Raw genomic sequence first — 27,466 nt, 5'->3', positions numbered from 1 at the left:
TTATGTATGTATGCAATAAGATCACAGTAAACAGGTGATATCACAAGCAAAACAACCGCTGCGGAAAAAATAGTGAAATTTTAAGCACTTTCATGATTTCTTACATTATCAAAGAACTGTAGTATGTATGTGTGTGCAAAAATACATACAAATATTTTTTTAGAGAGAGGCAATTCACAACTCTGAGTAGGCCTCACCGTGGCAAACTTCTCGATCTCCTGGTCTGTGGCTCCTAGGGAGGCGAGACCCAGCTCCTGGGAGAACTGGGCGAAGGCTGGCTCAGCTAAGAGAGGCGCGTGTCCCAGCAACTCGTGGATGGCGTCCCTGTGTGTAGTCGAATAGTTAGCTACAGCCTTCCCTCTCTCACTGCTGGTGGAGAAGATTGTGTGTGTGTGTGTGTGTGTGTGTGTGTGTGTGTGTGTGTGTGTGTGTGTGTGTGTATACTCACCTAATTATACTCACCTAATTGTGATTGCAAGGGTCGAGACTCAGTTCCTGGCCCCGCCTCTTCACTGATCGCTGTTAGGTTCTCTCTCTCTCTCTCTCTCTCTCTCTCTCTCTGCTCTTTGAGTTTTGTCATACCTCGCCTTAAAGCTATGCATGATTCCTGCCTCCACTACATCACTTGCTAGGCTATTCCCCTTCCTGACAACTCTACGACTGAAGAAGCACTTCGTAACATCCCTGTGACTCGTCTGAGTCTTCAGCTTCCAGTTGTGGCCCCTTGTTTCTGTGTCTCCTCTCTGGAACATCCTGTCTCTGTCCACCTTATCTATTCCACGCAGTATTTTGTATGTCGTTACCCCGTCTTCCCTGACCTTCCTGTCCTCCAGTGTCGTCAGTCCGATTTCCCTCAACCTTTCTTCTTAGGACATTCCCCTGAGCTCCGGAACTAGCCTTGTTGCAAACCTTTGTACCTTCTCTAATTTCTTGACGTGCTTGACCAGGTGTGGGTTCCAAAATGGTGCTGTATACTCCAGTATGGGCCTGACGTACACAATGTGCAGTGTCTTGAACGATTCCTTACTAAAGTATCGGAACGCTATTCTCAGGTTTGCCAGGCGCCCATATGCTGCAGCAATTATTTGGTTGATGTGTGCTTCTGGAGACGTGCTCAGTGTTATGCTCACCCCAAGATCTTTCTCCTTGAGTGAGGTTTGCAGTCTTTGGCCACCTAGCCTATACGCTCTCTGCGGTCTTCTTTGCCCTTCCCCAATCTTCATGACTTTGCATTTGGCGGGGTTGAATTCGAGAAGCCAGTTGCAGGACCACGTGTTCAGCCTGTCCATGTCTCTTTGTAATTCTGCCTGATCCTTATCTGATTTAATTCTCCTCATTAACTTCACATCATCTGCAAACAGGGACACTTCTGAGTCTATCCCTTCCATTATGTCATTCACATATACCAAGGATAGCACTGGTCCTAGGACTGACACCCTGTGCGACCCCACTCGTCACAGGCGCCCACTGTGATACCTCATCACGTACCATGACTCGTTGTTGTCTCCCTGTCAGGTATTCTCTGATCCATTGCAGTGCCCTTCCTGTTATATGCGCCTGATCCTCCAGCTTCTGCACTAATCTCATGTGAGGAACTGTGTCAAAGACCTTCCTGCAGTCCAGAAAAATGCAATCAACCCACCCGTCTCTCTCGTGTCTTACTTCTGTTACTTTATCATAAAACTCCAGAAGGTTTGTGACACAGGATTTGCCTTCCATGAATCCGTGCTGGTTGTTGTTTATAATCTTGTTCCGTTTCATTTGCTCCACCACTCTCCTCCTGATAATCTTCTCCATGACTTTGCATACTATACACGTCAGTGACACTGGTCTGTAGTTTAGTGCCTCATGTCTGTCTCATTTCTTAAAAATGGGGACTGCATTTGCCGAGTGTGTGTGTGTGCGTGTGTGTGTGTGTGTGTGTGTGTGTGTGTGTGTGTGTGTGTGTGTGTGTGTGTGTGTGTGTGTGTGTGTGTGTGTGTGTGTGTGTGTGTGTGTGTGTGTGTGTGTGTGTGTGTGTGTGTGTATGTGTGTGTGTGTATGTATGTTAACCAATAAATAATCATGCTGAGTCACTGATCGGTGTTTAAATGGGTAGCTCATCAGTTAAGAATTGTAAGAATTTTGTGACCAAGAATGATAGTGGTCAGAATTCATAAAGTAACAAAAGCAGAGGAAAGTAATCAGAGTAGAGAGAATTGCTCAAGGGAAGTACTCAGGGCAAAAAGCTAAAGAAAATACAGGTGATTGTGTAAGCCGCAAGGCAAACATCTGGACACAGGACAAAACTCAGATCAACACTGAAGGTGAAAGTACTCTCAGGAATTGTTGCTAAAGGTTTGTGCTAGTTTCTTTCTCGCCGTTAGTAGATGAAGGATCGAGCCTTCACCAGTGCTTGTACTGAAAGACTTATAAGGGTTAAACACTTTACAGTTATGTTGCAACCGCCGTAATGGCAGGCCTGCCGCTGCCATTGTTTTGTAATCCAACTTTAATTTATAAAACAGCATGTGTAGAATTGCAGGAAACGTTAAGAAACTGACACTTGAAACCTTGTAAAGAGGCTCTGTCACACTCACGGTTCAGGAGAGTGGTGAGGGGAGGAGTGATGACGGATGTACTGGGTGCACTGGAACACCCTGAAGGCCAGAGACGCCAGGAAGTCCCTGGAGGTCAGCAGTCCTGCGGCCGGCCGCAGGGAGAACCCCGTGCGCCCTACGGCGAGAAGGACAGAGTAGTGACATCTACGCAGACAGGCAGGTGTCAACCACTTGACAGAGCGACACATCAACTGATCATATATGCTAAAAAATTCTAGGTTCATCGCCCCCTCCCTCACAGCTCTGTCTGAACACCGAGGGTAAGAACACTTTTTGTAGGATTTACCTCACATCTTACATAGGACTTGGTCCCTACCAGAGGAACAGATCAGGTAACATAATGAATGGCATTTTGACAGTAAACAAAAAAGATTAAAGGAAACCACTGTAGTGTAGGCTGGTGGTTACAATAACGGCTCCTGAAAAACTTGCCTGAGGATGAAGTTAGTTAACATAGCTGGGAATTAGGTTACATATTCATACATTTGTATTACGTAAGGTATAGCTGATACCAGATTAGGCTACCTAAGAGAACAATTGACAAAGGAGACCATGAACTATACACATATATCCCGCACTTAAAAGACTGAAAAGACTGAAAAGAATTATGAGGCACAATACAAATCGGACCGAAACGCCGTCATAAGTTTCAGGCTCCTATGTGCTGGTTATTGTGTTCTTAAGACTTGCACCATTAACTAGTCCATGAAATGCTGATTTATATTTTAAAATGAATGAATGATAAACGTTTTAGTCAGGCCAAAATTTCTTACTATGACAGTATCTCCTAAAAGAAGAATTTCGAAGCAGTATAATGCTAACCAGCAGAAGAAGCAACTAAAGAGTCGTCCCTGAAGGGGAACCTCTTCATATTTCAAGTATAATCTACCTTGTCCATAATTACTATTGCATTTTCTTTGTCTGTTCCGTAAGGTATAACTTAACAACAAAACACGGGAGAAGTTAGGTGCCTTTTAACGACTCAGATAAAGGTCAGGATGAGTGTAAACACGGAAGGAAATATTAAAGAAAAAAGTCTGCAACTCACGTTTCATGAACTTAGAAACATCTTCAAGCTGGGGAATATAGTCGGCAGAGTAGCCACACTCCTTCTTCAGTATCTGCCACACTTCACGGTACTGACGACAGGCGTGGGTGGGGATAAGTCTCTCCAGTTCTCTGAACACCTCTCCCCATGTGGCTATTTCCTCAGCTCGGTACTCTACCCTGGGGATCATCTCCCCACTGGTGGTGAGCATCGTAGTACAAGTTAGCTTCTCACTTCTCTGCTACTTTGAATTTTTTTTCATCTCCCTATTTCTCCTATTCTCTTTATTCATTTCACAATTTTCATGCAATCGTTGCTCTCTTACTTTTTACATACTGTATTCGCTCTGTTAATTATCTACAAACATTATCTTTCAGTCCACAGAAGGATTCGAACCTGCACAATCTGCATCATAGTACACAGCACTATGGATAAAGTACTGTGTACTATGATGCAGAGGATGCAGATTTGAATTCTAATATATATATATATATATATATATATATATATATATATATATATATATATATATATATATATATATATATATATATATATATATATATATATATATATATATATATATATATATATATATATATATATATATATATTTATATATATATATATATATATATATATATATATATATATATATATATATATATATATATATATATATATATATATATATATACAGAGAGAGAGAGAGAGAGAGAGAGAGAGAGAGAGAGAGAGAGAGAGAGAGAATACTTTCATCATCATTCAACACTTTCACCTTATACATAATCACTGTTTTGCAGAGGTGCTCAGATACAAGAGTTTAGAAGCATATATAAAGATATATAACATCCCTCCAAACTGCCAATATCCCAAACCTCTCCTTTAAAGTGCAGGCATTGTACTTCCCATTTTCAGTACTCAAGTCCGACTATATAAAAATAACCGGTTTCCCTGAATCCCTTCACTTAATATTACCTTGCTCACACTTCAACAGCTCGTCAGGTCCCAAATACCATTTGTCTATATTTACTCCTATCTAACACGCTCATGCGCGCTTGCTGGAAGTCCAAGCCCCTCGCCCAAAAACCTCCTTTACCCCCTCCCTCCAACCTTTTTGAGGACGACCCCTACCCCGCATTCCTTCCCTACAGATTTATACGCTCTCCATGTCATTCTACTTTGATCCATTCTTTCTAAATGACCAAACCACCTTCTCCTAATTTCCACACTCCGAATTCTCTGCATAATATTTACACCACACATTGCCCTTAGACAGGACATCTCCACTGCCTCCAGCCGCCTCCTCGCTGAAGCATTTATAACCCAAGCTTCACACCCATATAAAAGTGTTGGTAACACTATACTTTCATACATTCCCTTCTTTACCTCCATAAATAATGTTTTTTGTCTCCACATATACCTCAACGCACCACTCACCTTTTTTTCCTTCATCAATTCTATGGTTAACCTCATCCTTCGTAAACCCATCTGCTGACACGTCAACTCCCAAATATCTGAAAACATTCACTTCTTCCATACTCCCTCTCTCCAATGTGATACCCAATTTTTCTTTATCTAAATCGTTTGATACCCTCATCACCTTACTCTTTTCTATATTTACTTTCAACTTTCTACCTTTAAACACCATCCCAAACTCGTCCACTAACCTTAGCACCTTTTCTTTAGAATCTCCCATAAGCACAGTATCATCAGCAAAAAGTAACTGTGTCATTTCAAATTTTGTATTTGATTCCCCATAATTTAATCCCATCCCTCTCCCAATCACCCTAGCATTTACTTCTTTGACAACCCCATCTATAAATATGTTAAACAACGATGGTGGCATTACACATCCCTGTCCAAGACTTACTTTTACCGGGAAGTAGTCTCCCTCTCTTCTACACACCCTAACCTGAGCCTCACTATCCTCATAAAAACTCTTTACAGCATTTAGTAACTTACTACCTATTCCATATACTTGCAACATCTGCCACATTGCTCCCCTATCCACTCTATCATATGCGTTTTCTAAATCCATAAATGCAATGAAAACTTCACTACCTTTATCTAAATACTGTTCACATATATGCTTCAGTGTAAACACTTGATCTACACATCCCCTACCCACTCTAAAACCTCCTTGCGCATCCGGAATCCTGCTCTCTGTTTTACCTATAATTCTTTCAATAAAAACCCTACCGTACATTTTTCCTGATATACTTAGTAAACTTATTCCCCTATAATTTTTACAATCTCTTTTGTGAAGTACCTTTTGGGAAGTACCTTCCCCTCTTTCATACATTTATTAAACAAAAACACTAACCACTCCAGGACTATATCGTCCCCTGCTTTTAATAATTCTGTCATGATCCCGTCAGTTCCAACTGCTTTACCCTCTTTCATTCTACGTAATGCCTTACACACCTCCCCCACACTCACATCCTGCTCTTCTTCACTCCTAAAAGATGTTATACCTCCCTGGCCAATGCATGAAATTACCACCTCCCTTTCTTCCTCAACATTTAAGTTCCTCAAAATATTCTCGCCATCTACCTAATACCTCCATCTCCCCATCTACTAACCCCCCTACTCTGTTTTTAACTGACAAATCCATATTTTCCCTAGGCTTTCTTAACTTGTTTAGCTCACTCCAAATTTTTTTATTATTATCATTAAAATTTCTTGAGAGTGCCTCTCCCACTCTATCATCTGCTCTCCTTTTGCACTCTCTCACCACTCTCTTCACCTTTCTTTTACTCTCCATATACTCTAGTCTTCTTATAACACTTCTGCTTTGTAAAAACCTCTCATAAGCTACCTTTTTCTCTTTTATCACACCCTTTACTTCATCATTCCACCAATCACTCCTCTTTCCTCCTGCCCCCACCCTCCTATAACCACAAACTTCTGCCCCACATTCTAATACCGCATTTTTAAAACTACTCCAACCCTCTTGAACCCCCCCACTACTCATCTTTGCACCAGTCCACCTTTATGCCAATAGTTGCTTATATCTCACCCGAACTTCCTCCTCCCTTAGTTTATATACTTTCACCTCCCTCTTACTTGTTGCCATTTTCCTCTTGTCCCATCTACCTCTTACTCTAACTGTAGCTACAACTAGTTAATGATCTGATATATCAGTTGCCCCTCTATAAACATGCACATCCTGGAGCCTACCCATCAACCTTTTATCCACCAATACATAATCCAACAAACTACTTTCATTACGTGCTACATCATACCTTGTATACTTATCATCTTTTTCATAAAATATGTATTACTTATTACCAAACCTCTTTCTACACATAGCTCAATTTATGTATATATATATATATATATATATATATATATATATATATATATATATATATATATATATATATATATATATATATATATATATATATATATATATATATATATACATATATATATATATATATATATACATATATATATATATATATATATATATATATATATATATACATATATATATTTATATATATATATATATATATATATATACATATATATATTTATATATATATATATATATATATATATATATATATATATATATATATATATATATATATGTATATATATATATATTTTTTTTTTATCACACCGGCCGATTCCCACCAAGGCAGGGTGGCCCGAAAAAGAAAAACTTTCACCATCATTCACTCCATCACTGTCTTGCCAGAAGAGTGCTTTACACTACAGTTTTTAAACTGCAACATTAACACCCCTCCTTCAGAGTGCAGACACTGTACTTCCCATCTCCAGGACTCAAGTCCGGCCTGCCGGTTTCCCTGAATCCCTTCATAAATGTTACTTTGCTCACACTTCAACAGCACGTCAAGTATTAAAAACCATTTGTCTCCATTCACTCCTATCAAACACGCTCACGCATGCCTGCTGGAAGTCCAAGCCACTCGCACACAAAACCTCCTTTACCCCCTCCCTCCAACCTTTCCTAGGCCGCCCCCTACCCCGCCTTCCTTCCACTACAGACTGATACACTCTTGAAGTTACTCTGTTTCGCTCCATTCTCTCCACATGTCCGAACCACCTCAACAACCCTTCCTCAGCCCTCTGGACAACAGTTTTGGTAATCCCGCACCTCCTCCTAACTTCCAAACTACGAATTCTCTGCATTATATTCACACCGCACATTGCTCTCAGACATGACATCTCCACTGCCTCCAGCCTTCTCCTCGCTGCAACATTCATCACCCATGCTTCACACCCATATAAGAGCGTTGGTAAAACTATACTCTCATACATTCCTCTCTTTGCCTCCAAGGACAAAGTTCTTTGTCTCCACAGACTCCTAAGTGCACCACTCACCCTTTTCCCCTCATCAATTCTATGATTCACCTCATATATATATATATATATATATATATATATATATATATACATACATATATACATTATATATATATATGTCGTGCCGAATAGGCGGAACTTGCGATCTTGGCTTAAATAGCAACGCTCATCTTGCCATATAGGACAAGTGAAAATTTGTGTATGCAATAATTTCGCCAAAATCATTCTGAACCTAACGAAAATAATATATTTGATTGTGTTTGTTTAGTACTAAATTATTGTAAACGTATTTAAAATATATTTAGTTGGGTTAGGCTAAAATAAATTGTTCTTGTTATAATAAGGTTAGGTAAGTTTTCTAAGATTCTTTTGGTGCAAAATTAAAAATTTTTACATTAACATTAATGAAAAAAATATATCTTTAAACGTATAAGAGAAAATTTCAGAAAGGACTAAATTTTAAATGAGTTCTTGCTAATTGACCAGTTTTACATATTCGGCACGACATATATATATATATATATATATATATATATATATATATATATATATATATATATATATATATATATATATATATATATATATATATATATATATATATATATATATATATATATGTCGTGCCGAATAGGCAGAACTTGCTATCTTGGCTTAAATAGCAACGCTCATCTTGCCATATAGGACAAGTGAAAATTTGTGTATGCAATAATTTCACCAAAATCATTCTGAACCTAACGAAAAAAATATATTTCACTGTGTTTGTTTAGTATTAAATTATTGTAAACAAATCTAAAATATATTTAGTTGGGTTAGGCTAAAATAAATTGCTCTTGTTATAATAAGGTTAGGTAAGTTTTCTAAGTTCCTTTTGGAGCAAAATTATAAATTTTTACATCAACATTAATGAAAAAAATATATCTTTAAACGTATAAGAGAAAATTTTAGAAAGGACTTAATTTTAAATGAGTTCTTGCTAATTGACCAGTTTTACATATTCGGCACGACATATCTATATATATATATATATATATATATATATATATATATATATATATATATATATATATATATATATATGTGTAGTGCCGAATAGGCAGAACTTGCGATCTTGGCTTAAATAGCAACGCTCATCTTGCCATATAGGACAAGTGAAAATTTGTGTATGCAATAATTTCGCCAAAATCATTCTGAACCTAACGAAAAAAAATATATTTCACTGTGTTTGTTTGGTATTAGATTATTGTAAACAAATCTAAAATATATTTAGTTGGGTTAGGCTAAAATAAATTCCGCTTGTTATAATAAGGTTAGGTAAGTTTTCTAAGTTCGTTTTGGTGCAAAATTAAAAATTTATACGTCAACATTAATGAAAAAAATATATCTTTAAACGTATAAGAGAAAATTTTAGAAAGGACTTAATTTTAAATGAGTTCTTGCTAATTGACCAATTTTGCATATTCGGCACGACAATATATGTATATATATATATATATATATATATATATATATATATATATATATATATATATATATATATATATATATATATATATATATATATATATATATATATATATATACATATATATATATATATATATATATATATATATATATATATCATCATCACATTAATTTTAATTCAACGCCCTGTTCCTACATTTCTATATTTCCTCCCTCGTATATCCGACTCACTTACTATTTATAATTGAAAGCTATGTCAGCTATCTCCTTCCTCCTGGCGCGGTATTCCTTGTCAGCAAATCCTGGATGGTCCATGTCCAGGTCTGGCTCGAACTTGGTCATCAGGTGGTTACACAAGTCCAGCTCACTGATGTGCTTGGGGAACCATGGTTCTGTGGGCAGGTTAACGGCAGGTTACTACCGGGCAGGTTAGACGCAGGTTACTACCGGGCAGGTTAGCAGCAGATTAACACCGGGCAGGTTAGCCGCAGGCTACACCGAGCAGGTTAGCCGCAGGTTACTACCATTGTAAGGAAGGAACTAAGTGTGTATAGGTGTTCATCAAGTTAACATTCTCAGGTTTCGTTATTATATTGTATTGATTTGAAAGTTAAAATACCGTGGCTAAAACAATTCACAGTCAGTTCTCATTTTCCAGAGGAAACATTGTCTATTATTTCCAGAGGAAACATTGTCTATTATTTCCAGAGGAAACATTATCTATTATTTCCAGAGGAAACATTATCTATTATTTCCAGAGGAAACATTATCTATTATTTCCAGAGGAAACATTGTCTATTATTTCCAGAGGAAACATTATCTATTATTTCCAGAGGAAACATTATCTATTATTTCCAGAGGAAACATTATCTATTATTTCCAGAGGAAACATTATCTATTATTTCCAGAGGAAACATTATCTATTATTTCCAGAGGAAACATTGTCTATTATTTCCAGAGGAAACATTATCTATTATTTCCAGAGGAAACATTATCTATTATTTCCAGAGGAAACATTATCTATTATTTCCAGAGGAAACATTATCTATTATTTCCAGAGGAAACATTATCTATTATTTCCAGAGGAAACATTATCTATTATTTCCAGAGGAAACATTGTCTATTATTTCCAGAGGAAACATTATCTATTATTTCCAGAGGAAACATTATCTATTATTTCCAGAGGAAACATTGTCTATTATTTCCAGAGGAAACATTATCTATTATTTCCAGAGGAAACATTATCTATTATTTCCAGAGGAAACATTATCTATTATTTCCAGAGGAAACATTATCTATTATTTCCAGAGGAAACATTATCTATTATTTCCAGAGGAAACATTGTCTATTATTTCCAGAGGAAACATTATCTATTATTTCCAGAGGAAACATTATCTATTATTTCCAGAGGAAACATTATCTATTATTTCCAGAGGAAACATTGTCTATTATTTCCAGAGGAAACATTATCTATTATTTCCAGAGGAAACATTATCTATTATTTCCAGAGGAAACATTATCTATTATTTCCAGAGGAAACATTATCTATTATTTCCAGAGGAAACATTATCTATTATTTCCAGAGGAAACATTATCTATTATTTCCAGAGGAAACATTATCTATTATTTCCAGAGGAAACATTATCTATTATTTCCAGAGGAAACATTATCTATTATTTCCAGAGGAAACATTATCTATTATTTCCAGAGGAAACATTGTCTATTATTTCCAGAGGAAACATTATCTATTATTTCCAGAGGAAACATTATCTATTATTTCCAGAGGAAACATTATCTATTATTTCCAGAGGAAACATTATCTATTATTTCCAGAGGAAACATTATCTATTATTTCCAGAGGAAACATTATCTATTATTTCCAGAGGAAACATTGTCTATTATTTCCAGAGGAAACATTATCTATTATTTCCAGAGGAAACATTATCTATTATTTCCAGAGGAAATAATAGTCGATGCTTCAGTCTCCTCTGGTAAGTGTAATAACTTGTCAAAATCTTCTACATGGAAAGATTTTTAAGTGATATAATAAGATCGGAGTATATGGAGAGTAAAAAAAATAAAATACTGGTGAAGCTGTGTGAAAAAAAATCAACTTCTCAGATAAATGTTAAAGTGGTGTGTTTTTTGCATAAGCGTCACTGGAGACAAAATATTTTGAGTGACGTAATGATGATATATTCAGAGATCTCATAAAAAGGAGCAGAGATTAATAATAATAATAATAATAATGATGATGATGATGATGATGATGATGATGATGATGATGATGATGATGATGATGATGATATTATTATTATTATTATTATTATTATTATTATTATTATTATTATTATTATTATTATTCATGGAAAGTGCAAACCCATGAGCATGGTACAGGGAAGAACTGAGTTTGTTAAGTATACACTACAGTATACAATATTCAGTACATGAATATTGTATGCTTGAATCTTCATACAAAAGCTCTGAATCGCGAGTCATCAAACTTTTGCTAAAGCAGAAGGTGATAAATAACGTTTTAAAACGTATATGAAATAGAGAGAGAATGCTCATACACAGAGCTTGCTGTAGAACCTGTTTGAAAACTCTCCATTACGAAAATACCCAGAGTCGGATTATATTAAAAATTTAGTTAGGCTCTTTCAGTTCTTCAAAATACGGGTATTTAAAGGTTAGGTTTGATTTTAATGTCTTCTATTTCTCACAAGCGTTCACACACCCTTGATGGAGGAGTAACGTTCAGAGAGAAGGTTGACGGAGGCGATGGTGGAGCCCTGACGAAGACTTTTGAGAAGATTGAGTAGCGGCTCCCTCAGGATGTCGATCTTGAAGAGAACATCGAACGCCACTCCCTTGCGAGGTGCTGGCCGGGTCTCCACGTGCATCACTGTGCCCTTGAAGTTCTGCAGGACGGAAGAAATTATGAGTGCCCGTGTGTCTCCTCATGGAAGCATGTAGGTAATTATCTTTACGAAGGAGAAAGTGAACATAATGAAGAGTCTGTTAATTATTATTCGAAGGGCAAAGTTTTTGTCCCGAGAAGAGATTAACCTGACGAAGGAATACTTGCCATTAACTATCTGTGATTAACAGTTTGTAGTTACGGGAGCAGAGGTGGGCAGGTGGTGTCTCATCTTCAGTAATTAATCGACCGCAAAGTTTTTACAAATTGTCCATAATTGTAACACTTCCTAACTCCTCTCATAAATTATCCCATTGATCTACCACTCTACAAAAAAACAAACCTTCTAGTAACCTTTCAGCGGCTCTTCTTCTTCAGTTGAGACCAACAACCTTTTTTAATATACCTCTTGCATTATTCTTTCTAATATAATAACTAACTATTTGGCATCATAAAACAGTATGAGGAGCTTATCCGTAGACTTAAGAGACAACCTGGCACCATATGGGAACACTAGGCAGTGTTCCCGCTCCAGAGAGTGCCAGGAGAAATCACTTCATTAATACGCTTATATCAGCTTATATATCACCTCTACGGCTTATTTATCTATCAAAATTGATCTAATATGATATAATAAACACTATAAATAACATACAAACATGTTATATACTCTAGACTGAATAATATAAGCCATAATATGGCGAGAGACCATTGGGAATATTTCGATATAAATGAGTGAATCCTCTTATGTCGTATTCTTTGGTCTCTGATTAAGAGAAAACGGTGTTTTGAAGCGGATAACTGCACTAGAACATCAGTTTACTAAGAAATACACCCAAACAAACGCGATTTTCGCGATTTTTTTTTTTTTTGAGACGGCGGGCCGGCCGGCGCTCCCGGCTAATATCTCGGAAGTAACTTATTCACCTAATGGCCAATATTCTTCCTTTATTACTTAATTAAATGGAATAATATTCACAGAAATTGTAAAATAATGATTTCTCTATTTACTGCTGGAATATTTTGGGAAATATTCCAATTATTTTTGGATTTATGTGGGAGTAAAGGGCAGATATTTTGCAACATTCCAAGAACTAACATACTTTATTTTTTTGTAAAATAAAGATAAGATATTTAGAGGAAACTAATCCACGAGGAATTCGTATAAGCATTGTTCTCTCGGCACCAAGTGTCCAAACAACCTTACGTCGTCCCATATAGGAATAAATTTGGACACAAGGGCATTTTCAGTAAATCAGTCCTTTTTCAGTCTCTTCTCAGTTGTTGTTTGAGGTATATTTTTGATAAATATTTTCAAGAAAGAGTGAAAACACTTTGTCTTGTGCACCAAAACTGGAGGAAATCGGACAGTAAACAAAAGAGCTACAATTTTTTGATACACGGCTCCCTCAAGGCGGTCAACGTCCTTGGGGTAACTCCGGTGTGTTGCTTTCATTGGTGTTATAAGTTCCCATGCAGTGATTACCTTTTTTCTTTTATTACATATTTTCTCTAAATTATATAATTTTGATATATAAAATGCCAGTTCGTTCTTTTAATAACAGTCAGTATTCCACTGTTGGTAAGACAGTTACATGGGTACCTGTACACCACCTTTAAACAGTGAATATCTGACTGTGTATTTTCTTACACACTCATTTAGTTCATCGATACCATGCCTAACCCTTCTAGGGTAGGGTAGGTGCCTGAGCCCGAGCCTTTAGCTCATAAGACTGTCATTCCCATTTGCTCCCTTGTGGCGGGGATGGCAGACCAGAGAGGCCTAGCTTGTGGCTAGGCCTGGGGACAGTTGGTCCCAAAGATGAGGAGGTACTTGTGCCTCCTCCCATGGGAGACTTAGGTCTCAGACACTCCCTAAAGAGGGAGCCAAGGCCGGGCCACCACTTGGAAAAGGCCCGGGCCGGGAGAATACCGGCGAATCTTTAATAATAATAATAATAATAAATCATTTAGTTCAGGCTTTTTATTCATGCTTGAAAACATTTTATTGCATTTATCATTATTTCATTTATCTTTATTTAATTTTAATTTATTTCATTTGTTGACATTGTGGTATGCTGTAATTGGTTAAATTTTATTGATAAACGACAGTATAACTTAACCTAAATAATGTAAATCGAGAAATTTTCCGAGTAAGAATATATGGGAAAAATTCCGTGATGGATCCAATTACGTATCTGTCCCTGAAAATGACATATGAGGAGAGACTAAAAACCTTGAACCTTCACTCTCTTGAGAGACATAGGAGACGAGACATCACTGATGTATATAAGTGGAAGATGGGCAAAAACAGATAGAATATAAACAAAGCACTGAGGATATTGAATCAAGTAAGAACCAGAAATAATGGAGTTAAATTAGATATATTTAGATTTAGAAAGAACGTAGGTAATGCTGGTTTTCAGAGTTGTCGATGCTTGGAGGAACCTACTAAGTAGGGTAATAGAAGCTAAAATCTTGTGTTGCTTTAAAAAGAGATTGGATAAATATACGAGTGAAAAGGGTTGGGTTTGATTTATACCTGAGGTACTGAAACAAATTCTTGGGTAGTTTTGGAAAAAGGCTAGACAAATACGTGGGTGGGAATGGCTGGTTTTGAGAAAGACTTGCCTTGTATGAGTCAGTAGGCCTTCTGCAGTGTTTCATCATTCTTTTGTCCTTATATTCTAAACAGTCTGAATTCTGATTATTTCATAAAACGAAATTTACTTCCGTTTATTTCTGTGAAATGTTGGTTGAGATCTGCATACTGAACTTACTAGTTGTTCTCCTCTGTGTTTACATTTTTATTCCTCTAAACCATATTCAACAACATAAATTATTTTCAGAAGAACACATATTTTTCCTGTGTCTCACCTCAATGGTCTTGATGATCCTAGAGAGAGAGCCGATGCCATCGACGAGAGCCAGCACGAGGGCCACTTGCTCAGGGACGTCCGGCTCACATGGACTCTGCACCAGGAACACCTCCTCCTCGCTCAACTCCCCGTCTGTAGGAAATCAACTTGCTATTAGTGCTACTACACCTTGGGAAGAACACCTCACTCAGTTCTCCGTCTGTAGGAGACCAACTTGCTACTCCTCTTGTGGGAAATCAGGGAAGTTAGCTGATTCCCGTATCCGTTAGGGGATTAGAGGGGTGGGGGGGGAGGGTTGAAGTAGCATGAGAGTCGGGATGGGCAGTAAACCCACGTATTGTATTGTACACCACTGTATTGTATACCACTGTATTGTATACCATTTTCATATTCAAACCCACGTACGCCTATAGCCGATGTTGCCATATGTCTTTATCCACTCGTAAATTTAGTGATAAAGCCTCTATAGGCTTATACACTTCGATCATGTCTTCCCCTCATTCTTCATCTTACAAGTGAACGTAGTTTAAGAGTCTTCAGTCTTTCTTCGTACGGAAGATTTCTAATGTCATTCTACCCTGAATCTTTTCTATGATGCTTAGCCTAAATACCAAGTATTTAGGCTAAGCTAGAGTTAAACATAGAGTAATATGATTACTTTATTCAGCCTAAACAAACTGACAACAGTGGACACTTGACCAGCCACCCACGAGTGCTCACTGCCTACCCACGCCAATCACAGAAAGGTCACTTGTGTGGAGAGAGGCAGGAGACCGAATCATATCTAACCATACCGATCTGTTAACAGCTTAGTTAAATAGGGCTAGTGCAGTGAAAAACATTCATTAATACACTGCACGTGAATTAGACCACTCTTCACGGTCACCTTGCATACCGAAGTAGCAACTTCTCTTTTTGTAAAGTAAAAGGACACAAGTGCAACTAATGTGACATTTATTGTGGCAACGTTTCGCTCTCCAGTTGCACTTGTGTCCTTTTACTTTACATATTGTCGGTAATTCTACCAACTTTATTACAACTTCTCTTTTACACAAACCAGCAGAACCAGTGACTCATGCAGGTATCTGACGGTGTTCGTAATTAGGATTGTCTGCAGACCCCACACCTCACAACGGTAAGTGCCTCTCGACAGTACTATTGAATGTGCATTTATATGTACGTTACTGGTGCTGGCCGCACGTGAAGGATCTCCCATCACACCACATCAGATCATCAGAGATATGCATACACCTACACCCGGCCTACATTGCCCGGTGTGGAACTAAAGGCAGCGATTCAGTTCTCTAGAAATGGGAAGACAGGTTTCGTGGTCTGGATTTCACTAACGACTTGATTGCATTACACTGATTAGTCATACACCCGCATACACTCTCTATTATACACACATCGGCAGGAGACAAACTCAGTACTTCTCTTACACCTTGGGAAGAACACCTCACTTAGATCCCCGTCTGTAAGAGATCACCTGGTAACACATGATACACTTTGGGGGAACCAAAGAGTGAACCTTATTATTCGCGCCTCGTCAAGAGGGAGTTGTAGTCGAAGATACTGTTGGTGACAGAACTGGGTCAGGATGATGACAATTATATAACCATTTATATTGTCTCAATGTTTATCAGGTTGTCTCATACACTGCCTCTTCCACTGTTTTACATTGTGTCTCATAATTACACTGCATCAAATTTACAGTATCACTGTGTCTCACACTATTTCAAACACTGCTCCACATTATTTCCTCATCGAATCTCATATGCACAATGTAAAAGCTCACACTGTGTAGCATACTGTCATTGTCTCTCATGCCAGCTGTGTCTGACGTATTGTGTCTCTCACTGTTTCATACTGGGCCTCTCACTGTATCACGAAGACCTCGTATACAGTGAGAAACACTCATGTTTTCTTGACTTACATGCGTATGAAAAGTGTAAACATATTGTAACAAAAGCTGGCAGTATTTCACAAAATAATATGCAGGATTTGCCGCAATTAGATAATGGTAATTTGTTAATGTACAGATTAGACTTTCAACTCCAAAAGTAATAATATCTCCCTGTATATTGAAACAGCCAAGGATAAGGTTGATGTCATCAATAGTATGAGTTGTAATGTGCTGCTTTTTATGGTGGGATATTTACTCGCAGGATGAGTGACGCTGTCCAAACAACTTCCTCCTCGGAACAAAACCTGAAAAAATACTTCTACCTTGAGGGAGTTTCGGGGGACAACGCCCCTGAGGCCCGGTCCATGACCAGGCCTCAGGTAAAAGACTCTTCTCCTAATCCGTCTATGTCCACGGGGCATATGCAGTTTATATATACTTTATTTTTCATTGTAAGGAAGAAAGTATTCTTGATGTTAGTGCATATATGCTTCTTAATGACCTACATACTGAAGAGAGGCTGTACACAGTAACAAACTACTGCCAGTGCATAACTACTACAGCACAACTATCTACAGTGACCCACCGCAGGACAGACGCTGAGCCTCCTCTATCCAGGACTGCTTCCGTTGCTTGTTGATGGTCGTCTCGAACTTCGCGTCCACCACCAGGGAGCGACGCCGTGCTGGGTAACCATTCTGTCAAGATAAATCTGGCGTTAGACACAATATGAAAACACACGAGTGGAAATTAACACAGTTTACGTGATGTAATACGGGTAACTATAGAAATTAGGGAGACCTTAGAAAACGTGGTTAATGCTATTGTCAGATTACCTTGAGTTTACCTGGAGAGAGTTCCGGGGGTCAACGCCCCCGCGGCCCGGTCTGAGACCAGGCCTCCTGGTGGATCAGAGCCTGATCAACCAGGCTGTTACTGCTGGCTGCACGCAATCCAACGTACGAGCCACAGCCCGGCTGGTCAGGTACCGACTTTAGGTGCTTGTCCAGTGCCTGCTTGAAGACAGCCAGGGGTCTATTGGTAATCCCCCTTATGTATGCTGGGGGGGGCAGTTGAACAGCCTCGGGCCCCTGACACTTATTGTATTGTCTCTTAACGTGCTAGTGACACCCCTGCTTTTCAATGGGGGGATGTTGCATCGTCTGCCGAGTCTTTTGCTTTCGTTGTGAGTGATTTTCTTGTGCAAGTTCGGTACTAGTCCCTCTAGGATTTTCCAGGTGTATATAATCATGTATCTCTCCCGCCTGCGTTCCAGGGAGTACAGGTTCAGGAACTTCAAGCGCTCCCAGTAATTGAGGTGTTATATCTCCGTTATGCGCGCCGTGAAGGTTCTCTGTACATTTTCTAGGTCAGCAATTTCGCCTGCCTTGAAAGGTGCTGTTAGTGTGCAGCAATATTCCAGCCTAGATAGAACAAGCGACCTGAAGAGTGTCATCATGAGCTTGGCATCCCAAGTTTTGAAGGTTCTCATTATCCATCCTGTCATTTTTCTAGAAGATGCGATTGATACAATGTTATGGTCCTTGAAGGTGAGATCCTCCGACATGATCACTCCCAGGTTTTTGACGTTGGTTTTCCGATCTATTTTGTGGAAGGAATTTTTTTTCTACTCTGATGAAGTTTTAATTTCCTCATGTTTACCAGAGAGACGTTAAAAGAAACGATAACAACTCTCTTGCAATATTAAATACACTCTCCCATCCATTCTCAGCCCGGATTTAAAAGCCACCTAGTCCATCTTTGCACAATTGGAAACTTCTACGTTCGGCTAACATTGAAGTGGCCTTCTCTAGGTAGTAGGATCTCAGCGCTGGGCTCTACGCACTGGGCAGTTAAGACAACTGGTTTCCCTTATACTGCTAAACAGAAACCTCTCTTTTTCCACATCCTCTCCTCCCCACGACCTTCAATAAGAACATCGATCTCTCTAATGTGTTGCAGCTGAGAGTCGTCGCTACTACGAGTGAGCAGGAAGCTGCTCTTTGAGTACACGAAGTGGTTTGTCTTGTTCCTCCAACATAATTGTATAAGTGACTGTTAGTGAGTGGTGGAAGTGGAATGAAGGGGTAGATGTTGAGGGGAAGGACGAAGAGATATTGGTGAAGAAGAGTAGGTGAAATGAAGAAGGGGATGAGGAAGGGGAGATATGAGTGCTCAGTGAGAGGTGAGATGCTGGGGAAATTTGTGATGCCAGAGGAAAGGCGGTAGGTGTGAATAAAGTTGTTATATGCACCATCACTAGTCGATAGTGTGCTTGTCATAAGCTTGCACCACCACCAGACGCTGGTGTGCTTGTCATAAGCTTGCACCACCACCAGACGCTGGTGTGCTTGTCATAAGCTTGCACCACCACCAGACGCTGGTGTGCTTGTCATAAGCTTGCACCACCACCAGACGCTGGTGTGCTTGTCATAAGCTTGCACCACCACTAGACGCTGGTGTGCTTGTCATAAGCTTGTAAAACCACCAGACGTTGGAGTACTTGTCATAAGCTTGCACCACCACCAGACGCTGGTGTGCTTGTCATAAGCTTGTAAAACCACCAGACGTTGGAGTACTTGTCATAAGCTTGCACCACCACCAGACGCTGGTGTACTTGTCATAAGCTTGTACCACCACCAGACGCTGGTGTGCTTGTCATAAGCTTGTAAAACCACCAGACGTTGGAGTACTTGTCATAAGCTTGCACCACCACCAGACGCTGGTGTGCTTGTCATAAGCTTGCACCACCACCAGACGCTGGTGTACTTGTCATAATCTTGCACCACCACCAGACGTTGGAGTACTTGTCATAAGCTTGCACCACCACCAGACGCTGGTTTACTTGTCATAAGCTTGCACCACCACCAGACGCTGGTGTACTTGTCATAAGCTTGCACCACCACCAGACGCTGGTGTACTTGTCATAAGCTTGCACCACCACCAGACGCTGGTGTACTTGTCATAATCTTGCACCACCACCAGACGTTGGAGTACTTGTCATAAGCTTGTAAAACCACCAGACGCTGGTGTGCTTGTCATAAGCTTGTAAAACCACCAGACGCTGGTGTACTTGTCATAAGCTTGCACCACCACCAGACGCTGGTGTACTTGTTATAAGCTTGAACCACCACCAGACGCTGGTGTACTTGTCATAAGCTTGCACCACCACCAGACGCTGGTGTGTTTGTCATAAGCTTGTAAAACCACCAGACGTTGGTGTACTTGTCATAAGCTTGCACCACCACCAGACGCTGGTGTGCTTGTCATAAGCTTGCTCCACCACCAGACGCTGGTGTACTTGTCATAAGCTTGCACCACCACCAGACGCTGGTGTACTTGTCATAAGCTTGCACCACCACAAGACGCTGGTGTGCTTGTCATAAGCTTGCACCACCACCAGACGCTGGTGTACTTGTCATAAGCTTGCACCACCACCAGACGCTGGTGTGCTTGTCATAAGCTTGTAAAACCACCAGATATTTTAGTACTTGTCCTAAGCTTGCACCACCACCAGACGCTGGTGTGCTTGTCATAAGCTTGTAAAACCACCAGACGTTGGAGTACTTGTCATAAGCTTGCACCACCACCAGACGCTGGTGTGCTTGTCATAAGCTTGTAAAACCACCAGACGTTGGAGTACTTGTCATAAGCTTGCACCACCACCAGACGCTGGTGTGCTTGTCATAAGCTTGTAAAACCACCAGACGTTGGAGTACTTGTCATAAGCTTGCACCACCACCAGACGCTAGTGTACTTGTCATAAGCTTGCACCACCACCAGACGTTGAAGTACTTGTCATAAGCTTGCACCACCACCAGACGTTGGAGTACTTGTCATAAGCTTGCAGGTTCCACAAGGCAACAAGCAGTGCACTTCCTCTAACTGGAATGTATAATATAAACCTGTTATAATTATTTACTCATTTATTGTAAAGAACTGGCATGTGAGATGCAGGCAGCTTGGCTCAGGCCAAGGATCCCAGGTTCACCTGCTGTCCCTCGGCATCTAACAGTTGACTGTTGTGGGTTGCCTCCTTAAAGAAAATAAGACACATTGGGTGTCTTTCTTGGGTTATGCTAAGTTTAATTATGAAAATGGTATACAGTACTGAGAGGTAGACGAGTAAGACACATGTGCAAGAGTTGGGTATCTTCTTCAGTCAAATACAGAGGAAAGCAAATATGGAGACGGCAGCAGTAGTGACGAGATGACGATGGTGGATCACTCACTATTTTTGCATAGTGAGCAACACTGTGAAATCTGTGCCAAAACCCATAGTGCTGCTTACCTTGCATTTAACTTGGTTCGTCTTCCGTGGTCACCGCTCCAGCTGCTTGGTCTCAGACCAGGCCTCCTGGTTGCTGACGTCATCGATAAGGCTGCTAGTGCCAGTCGCACTCAGTCCAGTATATGCACTACAGCCCGGCTGATCAGGAGCTGACTTGAGAAACTAATAAAGTTCTCTCTTAAAGACAGCCAGAGATTTGTTGGTAATTCCCCTTATACATGAAAGAAGAGTGTTGAGAAATCGAGGTCCCTTTACACTAATTAAGTTCTCCCTTACCTTACTCATTGAGCCCTTGCTGTTCATTGGTGGTATTTTTTCAACGTTTACCAAGTCTCTTGCTTTCATAAGGAGCGATATCAGTGTGCAGGCCTGGATCCACTCCCTCCAAGATCTTTCAGATGTAAATAATGATCTATCTTTCTCGCCTATGTTATGAGGAGTACAATTCGATGGACTTCAAGTGTTTTAAGTAATTCATATGTTCGATGGAATTTATACAGGCAGTGAAAGTTCTCCATCCGTTCTCCAGTTACAATTTTGCCTGCAGTGAAGGGTGCCGCTAGTATGCAGTAGTATTCCATCCATCCCGGAGAGAACAAACAACTTGAAGAGATTCCTCAATGGCTTACCATCTTTTCTTCTGAACGTTCTAGTTATCCAGCTTATGATTTTCCTTGCAGAAGGAATAGTAACACTGTTATCGTCCTTATAATAACCCGGGTTATTTGTGTATCGTTCCAGTCACGGTATTGTGCCTTTTTTTTTTTTTTGTTATTTATGAATGATTCTAGTTTGTGACTCACGAAATCGTAATGACACGATTGCAAACAAACCATACTCCGACCGGCATTGAACCCGCGGTCATAGAGTCTCAAAACTCCAGCCCGTCGCGTTAGCCACTAGACCAGCTAGCCACAATAAGATTCGTCCAACTAGGTATATTTCTACACCATAGGAAGGTTAGCACAGGCACCACTGTGACCACAAATGCAAGTTTTTACAGACGAATCTCCAGCTAGCGTGGCCGTGACGAACTCTAGCTCAAGTCCCTTCACTGCCGTCAACATGACTCACGAAATCGTAATGACACGATTGCAAACAAACCATACCCCGGCCGGCATTGAACCCGCGGTCATAGAGTCTCAAAACTCCAGCCCGTGGCGTTAGCCACTGGACCAGCTAGCCACAATAAGATTCGTCCAACTAGGTATATTTCTACACCATAGGAAGGTTAGCACAGGCACCACTGTGACCACAAATGCAAGAGTTCGTCACGGCCACGCTAGCTGGAGATTCGTCTGTAAAAACTTGCATTTGTGGTCACAGTGGTGCCTGTGCTAACCTTCCTATGGTGTAGAAATATACCTAGTTGGACGAATCTTATTGTGGCTAGCTGGTCTAATGGCTAACGCGACGGGCTGGAGTTTTGAGACTATGACCGCGGGTTCAATCCCGGCCGGGGTATGGTTTATTCTAGTTTGTCTTGTACTCAGTTTCGGTCTCTATTCTTCAGTTCTTCCATAGAAGAGCAAATGAAATTTATCTTCATTGAACATTATATTGCTGTTTGTTGCCCACTTGAAGGTTCGCTGTGTCCTGGATGGACACCACTCTCATAGACATTCTAGACCATTATCAGTGAAGAATAACATGGCGCAATGATTTATATCCTTGTTTATGTCCGATTTAAGAATGAGAAACAGAAGTGAGGCGAGTACTATGCCTTGAGAAGCAGCTTTTCGGGATTTTTATTTGTTAGTAAGTTAAATATCCATCTGCCCACTTTTCCAGTTATTTCTTTAACAAACATTTCATGCACCGTCATACAATGGTCGATTTCGTGAATGAGAGAAACAAATATTTGGAGTTTCTTCTAATGTTAGTTTTGGTTCTTTGCAGTCTGTTATCCGTCGCCTTGACCTCTAGAGAGAGAGCGCTTCTCTCTCTCTAATCTGCATCTTCTTCCCTGACATAGCGTTACATATGCTGAGCAAACTTCGAGTACTTCGAGACCCAGTGAGTTCACCCTCCTGAGAAACGATTTCAGATTCTTGTTGCTTATACCATCTTCTCAGCGTATTTCAGGAAGGTCACTACTAATCTGGTCTCAGTTGACGTTGCTGATTTTTTTTTTAATTACAACTCATAACTGATTGTGTTTCTCTGACCTATGCCAGTGTATCTGCAGGTGTGAGCCTCGATTATGTTATATTTCGAGAATGCTGTCTTCAACACCATTACCTCGAAGATGTGTGTTAAGTGCAACTATCGTAAATCACTAACCAATAATGTATGTTAAGTGCAACTATCGTAAATTATCAACCAATAATGTGAGTTAAGTGCAACTATCGTAAATTATCAACCAATAATGCGTGTTAAGTGCAACTATCGAAAATTATCAACCAATAATGTGTGTTAAGTGCAACTATCGTAAATTATCAACCAATAATGCGTGTTAAGTGCAACTATCGTAAATTATCAACCAATAATGTGTGTTAAGTGCAACTATCGTAAATTATCAACCAATAATGCGTGTTAAGTGCAAATATCGTAAATTATCAACTAACGATGTGTGTTAAGTGGAACTATTTACAGATTTCTGCTCTCTTTTTCCTCGCAGATTTCTTTAATAAATTTGCTTCAGTGGTTTAGTATAACCCACCAGATAAAACTCACCAGTTAAACCCACCAGTTAAAACCATCTATAATTTAAAGGAACGCCTTTTCTATCTTTTTTTTTTATATGCTTCTGCTCTTTATGCTGCACGAGTTGAGATGTTCAGTGATACTAGTAGATGTTCAGTGATACTAGTAGATGTTCAGTGATACTAGTAGATGTTCAGTGATACTAGTAGATGTTCAGTGATACTAGTAGATGTTCAGTGATACTAGTAGATGTTCAGTGATACTAGTAGATGTTCAGTGATACTAGTAGATGTTCAGTGATACTAGTAGATGTTCAGTGATACTAGTAGATGTTCAGTGATACTAGTAGATGTTCAGTGATACTAGTAGATGTTCAGTGATACTAGTAGATGTTCAGTGATACTAGTAGATGTTCAGTGATACTAGTAGATGTTCAGTGATACTAGTAGATGTTCAGTGATACTAGGAGATGTTCAGTGATACTAGTAGATGTTCAGTGATACTAGGAGATGTTCAGTGATACTAGTAGATGTTCAGTGATACTAGGAGATGTTCAGTGATACTAGTAGATGTTCAGTGATACTAGTAGATGTTCAGTGATACTAGGAGATGTGCAGTGATACTAGTAGATGTGCAGTGATACTAGTAGATGTTCAGTGATACTAGGAGATGTTCAGTGATACTAGTAGATGTTCAGTGATACTAGGAGATGTTCAGTGATACTAGGAGATGTTCAGTGATACTAGTAGATGTTCAGTGATACTAGGAGATGTTCAGTGATACTAGTAGATGTTCAGTGATACTAGTAGATGTTCAGTGATACTAGGAGATGTGCAGTGATACTAGGAGATGTGCAGTGATACTAGTAGATGTTCAGTGATACTAGATGTGCAGTGATACTAGGAGATGTTCAGTGATACTAGATGTGCAGTGATACTAGGAGATGTTCAGTGATACTAGGAGATGTGCAGTGATACTAGGAGATGTTCAGTGATACTAGGAGATGTGCAGTGATACTAGTAGATATGCAGTGATACTAGTAGATGTTCAGTGATACTAGTAGATGTTCAGTGATACTAGGATATGTTCAGTGATACTAGGAGATGTGCAGTGATACTAGGAGATGTGCAGTGATACTAGTAGATGTTCAGTGATACTAGATGTGCAGTGATACTAGGAGATGTTCAGTGATACTAGATGTGCAGTGATACTAGGAGATGTTCAGTGATACTAGGAGATGTTCAGTGATACTAGGAGATGTGCAGTGATACTAGTAGATATGCAGTGATACTAGTAGATGTTCAGTGATACTAGTAGATGTTCAGTGATACTAGGAGATGTTCAGTGATACTAGGAGATGTGCAGTGATACTAGGAGATGTTCAGTGATACTAGGAGATGTGCAGTGATACTAGTAAATGTGCAGTGATACTAGTAGATGAGCAGTGATACTAGTAGATGTTCAGTGATACTAGTAGATGTGCAGTGATACTAGGAGATGTTCAGTGATACTAGAAGATGTGCAGTGATACTAGTAGATGTGCAGTGATACTAGTAGATGTTCAATGATACTAGGAGATGTGCAGTGATACTAGATGTGCAGTGACACTAGTAGATGTGCAGTGATACTAGTAGATGCTCAGTGATACTAGATGTTCAGTGATACTAGGAGATGTGCAGTGATACTAGTAGATGTTCAGTGATACTAGTAGATGTTCATTGATACTAGGAGATGTTCAGTGATACTAGGAGATGTTCAGTGATACTAGTAGATGTTCAGTGATACTAGGAGATGTTCAGTGATACTAGTAGATGTGCAGTGATACTAGTAGATGTGCAGTGATACTAGGAGATGTTCAGTGATACTAGTAGATGTGCAGTGATACTAGTAGATGTTCAGTGATACTAGGAGATGTTCAGTGATACTAGTAGATGTGCAGTGATACTAGTAGATGTTCAGTGATACTAGTAGATGTGCAGTGATACTAGGAGATGTTCAGTGATACTAGTAGATGTTCAGTGATACTAGGAGATGTTCAGTGATACTAGTAGATGTGCAGTGATACTAGTAGATGTGCAGTGAAACTAGGAGATGTTCAGTGATACTAGTAGATGTGCAGTGATACTAGTAGATGTTCAGTGATACTAGTAGATGTGCAGTGATACTAGGAGATGTTCAGTGATACTAAGAGATGTTCAGTGATACTAGTAGATGTGCAGTGATACCAGGAGATGTTAAGTGATACTAGGAGATGTTCAGTGATACTAGGAGATGTGCAGTGATACTAGTAGATGTGCAGTGATACCAGGAGATGTTCAGTGATCCTAGGAGATGTGCAGTGATACTAGTAGATGTTCAGTGATACTAGTAGATGTTCAGTGATACTAGTAGATGTGCAGTGATACTAGGAGATGTTCAGTGATACTAGGAGATGTTCAGTGATACTAGTAGATGTGCAGTGATACTAGTAGATGTTCAGTGATACTAGTAGATGTTCAGTGATACTAGTAGATGTTCAGTGATACTAGATGTGCAGTGATACTAGGAGATTTTCAGTGATACTAGTAGATGTGCAGTGATATCAGGAGATGTTCAGTGATACTAGGAGATGTGCAGTGATATTAGGATATGTGCAGTGATACTAGGAGATTTTCAGTGATACTAGTAGATGTGCAGTGATACTAGGAGATGTTCAGTGATACTAGGAGATGTGCAGTGATATTAGGATATGTGCAGTGATACTAGGAGATGTTCAGTGATACTAGTAGATGTGCAGTGATACTAGGAGATGTTCAGTGATACTAGTAGATGTGCAGTGATACTAGAAGATGTTCAGTGACACTAGTAGATGTGCAGTGATACTAGTAGATGTGCAGTGATACTAGTAGATGTGCAGTGATATCAGGAGATGTTCAGTGATACTAGTAGATGTGCAGTGATACTAGTAGATGTGCAGTGATATCAGGAGATGTTCAGTGATACTAGAAGATGTGCAATGATACTAAGAGATGTTCAGTGATACTAGTAGATGTGCAGTGATACTAGGAGATGTTCAGTGATACTAGCAGATGTGCAGTGATACTAGAAGATGTTCAGTGACACTAGTAGATGTGCAGTGATACTAGTAGATGTGCAGTGATATCAGGAGATGTTCAGTGATACTAGTAGATGTGCAGTGATACTAGTAGATGTGCAGTGATATCAGGAGATGTTCAGTGATATTAGTAGATGTGCAGTGATACTAGTAGATGTGCAGTGATACTAGTAGATGTGCAGTGATATCAGGAGATGTTCAGTGATACTAGTAGATGTGCAGTGATACTAGTAGATGTGCAGTGATACTAGTAGATGTGCAGTGATATTAGTAG

General features: G+C 39.4%; 1 protein-coding gene across 2 annotated transcripts in view; it reads right to left on the bottom strand.

Annotated features, from left to right (window-relative positions):
• ple (tyrosine hydroxylase ple) overlaps nucleotides 1-27,466 on the bottom strand; it is a 127,969-nt gene that overhangs the window by 14,666 nt on the left and 85,837 nt on the right. For both annotated transcript variants that reach the window (XR_008407701.2, XM_053782931.2), the window contains exons 2-8: nucleotides 17,748-17,859; nucleotides 15,257-15,390; nucleotides 12,197-12,380; nucleotides 9,695-9,851; nucleotides 3,649-3,845; nucleotides 2,580-2,715; nucleotides 198-324 (exon numbers count right to left, since the gene is read on the bottom strand). Coding sequence is in view for 1 of the 2 variants with exons in the window: in XM_053782931.2 (XP_053638906.1) it covers nucleotides 198-324; nucleotides 2,580-2,715; nucleotides 3,649-3,845; nucleotides 9,695-9,851; nucleotides 12,197-12,380; nucleotides 15,257-15,390; nucleotides 17,748-17,859 (1,047 nt within the window). In the remaining variant the exon portion in view is untranslated. The remainder of the gene's footprint in view (nucleotides 1-197; nucleotides 325-2,579; nucleotides 2,716-3,648; nucleotides 3,846-9,694; nucleotides 9,852-12,196; nucleotides 12,381-15,256; nucleotides 15,391-17,747; nucleotides 17,860-27,466) is intronic.

The sequence above is a fragment of the Cherax quadricarinatus genome, chromosome 28, assembly GCF_038502225.1.
Source record: "Cherax quadricarinatus isolate ZL_2023a chromosome 28, ASM3850222v1, whole genome shotgun sequence".
NCBI lineage: Eukaryota > Metazoa > Arthropoda > Malacostraca > Decapoda > Parastacidae > Cherax > Cherax quadricarinatus.
This window is presented reverse-complemented; position numbering and strand designations above follow the sequence as displayed.